Genomic DNA, 10,811 nt, shown 5'->3' on the forward strand with positions numbered 1-10,811 from the left:
ACTTATTAAAAATTATTATTACAATTTCAGGATTAGAAAAACAATATATAGCATACACACTAATATACATTCAGTGTACATTCAGTAACACACCTTTTTCCTGCTTTGTTTGGTATAGAGCAAAAGTAGACTAAGGTGCTAAGGTGATGTACTACATTATGAACTTTACCTCCACCATGATTGCCTGAGCTTTTCCCAACAGAATGCTAATTTACCACTTCTTCTGAGGCAGAAAAATGGTGTAGCAATCGCTTTTTTTTAAGCCAGCTGATCTGCAGTGTACAGCACTGGGTGGAGGAGGGGCTTTATATGCAGTGCTTCATACAGCAGGAGAAAACTCCAGTTATGTAAACAGTTTTTCTCCTACATCTCTGCATTGTATAAGGAGTAAATTCCCAATGCTGCTTAATATCATTCTTTCGTCAGTCTGATGCATGCGTGCAGAATGAACAATTCCCGGCTCTGACAGTTAGTGTACATTAACTCTGAGGTATGACAGAGCATGTGACTGGAAGCTCTCCTTCCAGCATGCAAGGAAAAGGGAGCCTCAGCAGGCTCCTTACTAATGCATTTCACTCATGCTCTGTACTATAAACAGTTCTAACCTGAGAGGGATAAAAAAGCATTAGTAGTAAAAAATATAATCAAAACATATCTGTTTCTGTCTAAGTTAAACTCGTAGCACTAAATCTTGCAGATTCTGGGCTCACAGCAGTCCTGAAATACATTTTTCTGCAGCTTGCTGTATTTTTGAAGAGAGCTGATATAATTTGTTTAGTTCAGTTTGTTGTTTACAACCTGCAGACTGGACAGAAACTTTGTCCCCAAACCAGTGTTTAACCTGAAGGCTTTCACAACCAAGATGTTAAACTGAGTTCAGCATTTAGAGTTTTGCTGTCTTACAGTATTTTATATTCAACAATACCTGGAATGATAACTACAGTAAAAATAAATGAGTTAGTAACCATGAAAGCATGAGACAGGGAAAAGATAAATCTAGATTATGAAGACAGCACTTCAGCTGTTAGCTCAGTCTACAAAAGCCCCTTACAAAGTCCAGGATAGGCTGCAATGCCTTTCATGTTCCACTCCCTCTTTAATGACTGTTGCTAGAATCTCCCAAAGCACCGACTCCAGGGCGATCAGCAACCATGATAAACCTGGTCATTGATGAAAAATATCACATTTGCACAAAAACTACTAAAAGGATGTTGAGCAAATAAAGAGAAAAAAAAAAAGTCAAAGTAACGTCCAAACAGATCTAAAGAGGGCCGTGACCCTGCAACATCAGAGCCACCCAGGGCAACAAAACAAAAGAACAACAGTGTTGACATCCTAGTCTCTTATGACCATCTAGCTGCGCACGTCAAAAAGCAAATCAACTCTGCCACAACTGTGACGTTGTATTATGCAAATCAACCACAGGCTGTGGCGTTGGTAGGCCAACCAAATATTTACGAAAGATGCCTACAAAGGCACCATTTGTCTTTGCACGAATAACAGAAACTAAGGTCTCACTGTTCCTTTGGAACAAATCTGAAATGAAAATTATGCTTTACAAAACTCTTGCAAATTTTGTTCTATATATAGACAAAATAAACACATTGAGTTCAGATTATGAAAACAAAAACACATTTGGTTGGTTTTTCCTAAAATTAAACCAAGTAAACCTGAATCAGAAAGAACAATATAACGAATATGTGAATTGAATAACACTGGCGACCTCTTCACTTTTGCACCTGTTGGTGGGTTAGAGATCCAGTAAACATTTTATTCTCAAAACTAATGTGTTAGAAACAGGAAAACCAGACACAGTAAGAAGAATTGCGATGGTTCGATAACTGGCTCAGAACATCTCCAAAGCTACAGCGTTGTGGGATGTTTCTCATCTGACCATTAGTCAGTGTCTCCTGAAAGTAAGACGTTGACCAGCAGCCGGATCAAGGGTAAGTAATGCACAAGGGGAGTGAGGACTGGCCGGTGTTGTTCGATCCAACAGACAGGAGAAACTACCACTGGTGTAGGATACAGTCTGCATAACCACACACCAGTCAGGGTGGAAGCAGATTTCTGTGATGGCTCCTCTGAGGAGGACAATTCGCATTGACGCAATGCAGAAATAACCCAGGCATGGTCTGCATAATACAAGTTTGAAGTTGTGAGTTGGCCTCCAATGTTCACCGATCCCAACCAAACCAAGCTGGAATAAAGGGTTCAACAGACAGCTGTCCCAACTTGAAACCCTACAGGATTTAAAGGATCTCCTGCACATTCAAGTGTCTAAAGGATTCCACAGCAAAGAGTTCATAATGTTATCCCCAATCAAAGTGTGTAATTGATTGACACATCATTTGATACACCCCAAGTGCAACATTGTGGTCTTGAATAACTTAAATGAAACTTGGTCTATAAGTGAATAATAAAACTACAATTAAATAATAATGATGGTAATAATGTAGTGAAACCCTTAAAAAGAAAAAAAACAGATTAATGCTGATGTGCAGTCTCCCCCTAGTGGTGACAGCGTGCAGTTGCAGCTTTTTAACAGGATGTTCCTCTAGGAACCGGACCATTTCCACCCAATGACCTGATCAAACAGGGAATGTTCTCACCTCCTGGGCTGGGAGCGGCGGTCATCCTCTGCACTCCCCGACTCCTGCAGAGGAATAAGCATATAGAAATATTTATGCAGGGCTTCCATCTCCTCATGTTAGGCTATCAGAAGCAGTTTTTCTGAACAAACAGAATCGTCATGAATAAAAACATTTAGGTGACATGTTTCCATCACGTGCTCTGTCAAGATGCAATTATTCTTGAATAAACAAGAGTTAGAGTGGGTGGCAGCAAGAGTGGAGTGTCAGCATGGAGCGTTCCATCAGATAAAACAGAGCCAGGCTGGTATTTTAAGTGACGTTTACAGGCTGAGCATCCCTGCACCCCCACACCATGCACTGCCTCCTTCTCCAAAACGCAATCATCCCTCCCCCCACCACTGCAACCAGCACAGCTTTAATCCCATCCTGCTTCAGTAATCCCTCCAAAAAAAAAATAAAAATCTGACAACTTTCTCTTTATGGCATCAATTTGCCAACTCCGACCAGGCCAAAGCGAACATAATAAGAGACATTTTTAGCTGTGAAAAACCCATCTCAATCACAAGACGGGGAGGAAAACAAAGTAAAGACGATAATAATGGAGATAAGAAGATGGAGGAAGCTGGATGCAGCTGTGGGTGGGGTCAGGAAGAGCCGAAGCTTCGATTTTATCCGTTCTTGTGTGTGCTGCTGCAGATGTGAGCTGGCCTGGAAGAGGTAGCAACCTGAACGGTGATCCCTGCATCAGCAAACTGAGCTCCAAACAGAATACACAGCAGGAAGTGGAGCAGATGCATCCTGTTCAAACACACCTGAGGAAATGCCTTCTCAGCAGATTATAGGCATATATAACACCGCTATAGGCTAATCATACTCACACATGACACTGAAATGGCTTCATACACCTGTAATATACGTAGGTTTAAGACTATATCCCATTAGAAACTAGGTGTGAGCACATGAGTAGGGAGTGGTCATACAGCCAATGAGAAGATTTTCACCTCCATTCATCCATTTTCTGTACACCCTTGTCCCTTAGAGGGGTCGGGTGGAGTGGTTCCTATCTCCAGCTAACGTTCTGGGCGAGAAGTGGGGTACACCCTGGACAGGTCGCCAGTCTGTCGCAGGGCAACACAGAAACAGACAGGACACACAGTCATGCACACACACATTCACACCTAGGGAGAATTTAGACCAATTAACCTAACTGTCATGTTTTTGGACTGTGGGAGGAAGCCGGAGTGCCCGGAGAGAACCCCCGCATGCACAGGGAGAACATGCAAACTCCATGCAGAAAGACCCCGGGCTGGGAACCAGGATCCAGGATCATCTTGCTGCAAGGCAACAGTTCTACCAACTGCACCACTGTGCAGTCCGCTTTTCACCTCCATCAGTAAAGATACTAATGTTGGCTCGATTCATAGCCAACTGCTTCCGGATGAAGAAACAGAGCAATCAACTAAGAATTTGGTTGATTGGTCAATGTTAGAGATTTTCTATCAGTCATTTTGGTTAGATCAGGGGGTCATAATCTGTCATATCTCAGACAAACTATCTGGTTTAAACAGGGATCAGGCCAGAATAAATGGAAACACGGTGTGAAATAGAGTTTTGGGTTCATATAAAATCTAAATAAAGATTTAAACATTTTATGCCTTTTTAGCTACATTTTTAATGAAAACTACTGAAAAGACTAATCAGAGTCAGCCCTGAAGTGCTTAACAGACAACTTTCCTCCTGACAGTTTCGGCCTCGTCCTTCCCTTGCAGCAGCAGACACCTCACAAGAGCGCTCACATGGCTGCTCCCAAACAGAAATGGGTCTCATGACAAGCAGCTGGTACCCTCCATATACAACCACTTCACTGCCTCAGTGTCTCACTTTTGAAATCTGTATTCACCAAAAAAACATTAAGTTAAGCTTGACCCAATGCCATTAAGAGCAGCTTTTGCTGAAATACTCATATTACACCCGTTCCTTTAGATCAACGTGTTATCGGTCTTCGCCCATGCCTGATATTTTCCAGACATAAACAACAGGAAGCTGAGAACATTTGGGGTAAACAAGAATCTTCACACCACTTTCTTCTACTCTCTTCATATAATAACATGAAGGAAATGTTAGTACATTCATGTTAATAACATTTAGCATGTTATTAACATGTTGGTTCAACTCCATTAGTCTGCAAAACAGGAATTGCCTTGTCAACACTAAATTTATCCAAAATATTGAATGTCCTGTTCCAGCTCAAGAATTGCACTACGGCATATTTTAATATGTTTTTATTCATTTATTCATTCATCTTTAAAGTTTTAGTTTAAGCAACACAATTTCTAGCATCTTATCAACTCTGCATGACATGCATTTATTTGTCTTAGGGTGCTGTTTTTCTCTAGTGTCTGCATTGCTACTCTTAAGCCGGATACCATTTTATCTCTTAACCTTTAACCCTAAGTTTCTAAGGAATAGTGCATTCCAATTAGTTCTGTAAAGAAGGGGGAATGGCTGCAGGGTATGAGCCATTATAATTGAGAAACTGTATGCAATTAGTTTAATGTGTAGCTTGCAATGTTACAATATAAGTCATTTGTTATCAGCTATAGAAATGGCAAAAATAAACTTTTCAATTTAACATGTTTTAACATTAAATTAGTTATGGTCTTAATAACAGTTATTGGTTATTGGTCATAACATTTGATGCATGCAAATCTAAATACAAAATTTATACAAAGACGATTTAATATGTGTTCTGACACATTGCAAGTAAAAAATAAATATAGAAAGCATAATAGATATTGACACACAAAAGTACAGATGCAGTCAGTTTTATCAATACGTTTGGATAAAACTAAAATATTGTTTTATCAAACAGGCCGGATAACGGGACGGACTGTATTTCCAAATATGTTTTGAAATTTGTATACATAAAGCTTACTATTTTTGAATATGCGTGTCCCATGATGTATTTATATGTTTCTTGCTATTATGTAAATATTAATACATTGCTAAAAAGCTAAATGCTAAAAGTCCATTAAATGGATAATTTGGTATGTGGGGTTTAGTGCATCTTTAATGTGCAAAACAGTGTTTGCTGCAGGATTGATAACTGTTTACATGCCAAACACAGGGATATATAACTTAGTATGTTTATCAGTGAGAACCAACGGTGTATGTTTCTTCAAGGACCATCCCACTTCTCAGTGGAATATTTTAAATGTTCAAATTAAGTGCCGGAGGTCAGGGTGAGGGGCAGGGATAGGAACAGTTCACACTTAGAAATTAGACTCAGTCTTTGCGCTGTGAATTGAATATTTAAGTAGTGCACTACTAGGACAGAGCTATTACTCTTCTTACTTATTGTTTTAGCCACTGTCTCATGTTGCGTGTGTGTGCGTGTGTGTGTGTTGGGTTTAACGGATCAGTGGGACAACCATTGTAATAAGCTCGACTCCAGTCACTCATGAAGCATCTAATGATGGTTTTCTCCATCACCAAATAAATAAATCTTTAAATAAACTTACAGTAAGGCCCTTCAGATTTGCGCTGCCTCTTCAGCATTTTACAGTTTGTTACAATCATGAGAGAAGAGCCACACCAGCACATTTATACTAGATCTGCCAGGAGGCTGGAGAGCCTGCTGAGTGTGTCAGAGCGGATAACGGGACGGCCTCACAGCCTCCAACAGAGACTGACAAGACTGAACCAGTAACCTGCTTTCCGGGGCAGCGACCCTCCTCTCTATTGCTCTACTGACACACAACCTTTCAGTGGCAGCTTTTTACCAGTAAAGTCAATACGACGAAACACAAAGAAAGCTAATATGGCCAAAAAATAACATATACTTTTACAGCATAAGAGCAGCTTGAGCAGCTATTATTTGTCTTAATAATAGTAGTTTAAAACCACTATTGTTAAGACAGACTTCTCTGACACCACCCCATCTAGTGGAGGAAGTGAATCAGCCACATAATGCTAACGATGAATAGCTAAGTTTTAAAAAATAACTTTTTAATATACTTATAAACCCTAGTCTGCCTTCTGTGCTAAAGCTAAACAACTTAAAGTTCAAACTCCTAGTCCTGCGGGATGACTGCCACTGTTTCCTTTAATGTTACAGTAAAATACCGGCAGCTATAAAAGCTAGCCACCCATGTACATGACCAACAAACTGGGAGTAGCGGGGCTAACTGCTGGGACTAACTGACACTAATGTCAATCCAGATGACATGTACTTACAGAAACACACGGACTGGAGGTGGTGCTCGGTGTCGGTGACCGCTGGACGGTGACCAGCGCCATCCCTGCTGCTGCTGATCCCGGTCACCTCAGAGACTAGAAACCCGGGACACAAGACATTATTTCAGGGAGGAACTACAGTAAAAAAAGGAGCTCCTGATGTTATTTCTCTGGAGGTTGCTTAGCTGCCTATTGGAGTAAAGTACAACAGTGCAATTGTCCGTTTCCGGTATGGATTCTTTCAAATTAAATTTCAGACACTTATGAACAAACCCTATTTCTAGCAATATTTGGTACTAAAGCAGATTTAACAGTCAATAAGAAAAATCCTGTTGATTCTCGATGTTAATTAAACGATCAATACTGTTTAATTAATAATTGAAATTTATTGGATTTTAAATCCAAATTTGTTGGATTTAAAATCCAACATATTTTAGAAATCATATTACATACAATCAGTTAAAGGTACATTTTTCTCTTATAGACATAAATATGTTTGTCAATCTTTGTTATTCAAATATAAGTAGAAAACATCTGTACAATCAACAGTTCATAATGAACAGGATAAAAATAGATGTTTAAACATTGTTTGTTAATAATAATCTTCTTTGAACTCAGACTGATTGTTACCAAATTACCAGTTTTTTGTGAAATGAAATTAAACAAAGAAGAGAAGTGAAATGGAAGCCCTTTTGTTGAAAACTACAGCTACAATGTTATAGTCAGTGATTGCATCCGTGCAATCACTCACTGCTGTGCTTCAGGGTTGAGAATGTCATTAGATACTCTTATTTCCTATTATTTCTTTAATAATTAGCCTGACTTTTATTACCATGATAACGCCACGCTATAATAGAAATTTGAAGATTTTAATTTATGCTTTTATTTTGACAGAAATTAGCGTCTGTTGTTCTCTGCTTACCGCCAGCTTAACAAATTAGACCGGTATTAAGAGCATGCGCAGAACTCACCCGCTGTCAAACGTGGTAATATCACTTTGAGGAATGCTTACACACACATTCAGTCACTGTGCAGAGATCAGTAGCAAAAAAATGTTAAAAATAGATCATTATTGTATTTGAATTGAAATTGTTCTTAAACTATAGTCTATATTTGTGTGCGTGTGTGTGATTATGTGATTATATGACTACGAATCATAAATAATCCATCTGAGAGTCTGTTTCTATGGTATAAAATCTGCTAAAGAAGAATGCCTGGCCTCACATCATGGTGTGTTGCATTTAACCACCCCTCCTGTGGGAGATGAGAGGAGGAGGAGAACGATGGGTGTGAATTTAAGAGGGGGAGGGGTAATAGTCCAATGATAGGGGATGGTGGAGTCAGGAAAAGGTCAGGAAGAGGAGAGGACAAGATAGATGGGAGAAAATAATAGAGCTTTACATTTTAAAGAGCCTTAAAAACCTTAATCTACAACATAAAATCAAAGGATTAGCTCTTTAGTTCTGCCCATGGTCGCTGTTCTTACAGGGACAACCCAAATATTTCCCTCTGATTGACTTATTCCCAAAAATTCAGAGAATGGGAGCAGCGTTGTCAGCAGACAGGAGGGAGGCCTGACTGGGTGTGGCACTGAGGACAGGAGACTCATTCTGAAACTCTTCATTCCATTTATTTGGGTCACTGCCTTCTCATCCTCTCCCTTGTCTTTCTCCTCCTCCTCTCCCATGATTCTGTTTGGGGCACTCCCTCTCCTCCTCCCCTTTTTTTTATGTTCCTTGCATTTGCATCAATCCTCTAATAAGCCCTGGTGTTAAAGGCTCAACAGACAAGCAAGAATAAAAGAAAATTGAATTACATGATTAATAGGCAGCAACGACTTCACTGCTCTCAGAATTATTGAATATAAATGAGCAGGAAAGTGAGAGATATATACAAAACATGGAAAGCACATGATAAAAATAACTGCGAATGAAGTCACAATGTAATAAATGATGTGTTGTTCCCAACAACCCCCACGTCCCACATCCAATCCAGCAGTGTGGTCTATTTAAAATGTGTGAAATCCAGCAGATGTGTTTGTAGCTCCACTTTTAGATGTTTTTGATTGCATCAAAATGTCACACAAGATGTGTTTGGTTCTGTGTTATAGCCACTGACCTAGCCATCGGCGCATGGAGAAAAAAACATTTATGTCAAGAAAGTAGCCTAGTCTTTGAGATAGCAAACTGGGATGAAGGGAAGAATAGATTATCTGCAGACAGATTCCCACAACAAACAAAGAGGCTGAAAAAGTGAGAGCGTGTTGGAGAAAACAAGGTTAGGATCAGTGAGGATGATTCTGTCTCTCTGTGAAGGTAAAGACAATAGGACTAAACACAATCCTCCTGGTAATTAAAGCTCCGCTCCCCTCCTGAGACTGGATCACACAACAGTGTGTGTGAGACTGTGTGTGTTTTCACATTCTGACAACATCTCCGCCCACAGCAGTTAAAACTGAGTTCAAATCAAATATCAGAAAGCTACCCTCTGGTGGTTTATTTTAATAAGAAAGAACAGTTTTATGCAGATAACTGACTTCACAGTTATTTGCAATTCAAACAACTATTTCTATTAGAGAAATGCAACAGAGGGACTTTAAAATATAGCTTAACCAGTAACCAGAAACATAATGTCACCTAGTGGTATAAATGCCGGACTGCGAAAAAGTATTTGTTCTCTTACAGATTCTTTTTTTTCACACTTGTGTCACAACATCAAACACATTTTAACACTAGTAAAATATCCAGAGTGAATGCAAAATACAGTGTTCAAATGATAATCAAATTTACTAATGCCATCCAAAACAACATGGTCCTACATGAAAAATATATTTGGGTTTCTCAAACATGAATGAAAGAATCAAAGCAACACCTCAGGTATGTTTTTTGATGAGGGAATAACATTATAACATGATATAGAAGTTGATTTTACATAATACTCCCTTTAATTTATTATTCCATTTATTTGTTCTGTCCAGCAAAATCCAAGCATGTGCATACTTTTTTGTTTATTTTTACCAGAAGTGTCAGCAATCGTGACTTTGCCTGTTTTATCCACAGAATATTCAACAGTAGTGCTAAATAGCCTGTTCTTAAATAACACTTTATCAAGTCCAGATGACCCCAAATTGCTTCACACTACATTCACTTGTTCACCCCTTTCACCCTCACACTCTGTAGAACAATACTGTATTATGCTGAAGGTGGCGCTAGTTCACCCCCACCCAGTGAAGAGATGAAGAACAGCCGAGAATAGAGACACATTCTGAACCTAATTCCCCGTAAAACCATCAGGGGGGGATATGAGCTCATGAAAAGCCAGAGCCATGGTAGGCAACAAGGAACTGTATGGATTCCAGTATACAGTTCTTTGCAAATGTTTTCACACCCTTTCACTTCTTAATATTTTCTCCTGTCACAACTGCAACCTCAATGTATTTTATTTTGATGTGATTTACCAACTTACATTAGTGGATAATAGGAAAGAGAAAAGGAAATGATTCAAGTCGGACGTGTATGCATTTGTACTCAGCCGATACGTTGATGTATCCAAAGAAAAATCCGTGAGATCAACTGAATCCAGAAGACACTTAGTTAGTACTTACAGAGAGTTCACCTATGCTTAGTTTGATCTCAGAATACAACATCTGTTCTGTGACGGCCTCAGAGGTTTGTAAGAGGACATTAGTGAACAAACAGCATCATGAAAAGAAACGAACACATCTGACAGGTCAGGAAGTAAGTTATAGAGAAATTTAAAACAGGGTTAGATGATAAAACAATGTCCACAATGGAAGCACTAATCAGAGAAGCAGCCAGCCGGTTCATTTAGTCTCTTAAGGACTTCACAAATCAGCGCTTTTCTTGAAAAGTTAACATAGTTTAATAAAAGCCATAGGAGTTTCTATTTGTATTTCAGGATAAACACTGTAGGGGATACAGGAAATGGGTGGAAGAAGGTGATGTGTGATGGAAAACTAAA

General features: G+C 39.2%; 1 protein-coding gene across 1 annotated transcript in view; it reads right to left on the reverse strand.

Moving 5' to 3' along the window:
- ssh2 (slingshot protein phosphatase 2) overlaps positions 1-7,002 on the reverse strand; it is a 30,189-nt gene extending 23,187 nt beyond the window's left edge. Inside the window, exons 1-2 of the mRNA XM_005807955.2 lie at positions 6,831-7,002; positions 2,613-2,656 (exon numbers count right to left, since the gene is read on the reverse strand). Coding sequence (XP_005808012.1) covers positions 2,613-2,656; positions 6,831-6,893 — 107 coding nt within the window. The 5' untranslated portion in view covers positions 6,894-7,002. The remainder of the gene's footprint in view (positions 1-2,612; positions 2,657-6,830) is intronic.
- Between the last annotated feature and the right edge of the window lie 3,809 nt (positions 7,003-10,811).

Source organism: Xiphophorus maculatus, chromosome 18 (assembly GCF_002775205.1).
Source record: "Xiphophorus maculatus strain JP 163 A chromosome 18, X_maculatus-5.0-male, whole genome shotgun sequence".
NCBI classification, from domain to species: Eukaryota; Metazoa; Chordata; class Actinopteri; order Cyprinodontiformes; family Poeciliidae; genus Xiphophorus; species Xiphophorus maculatus.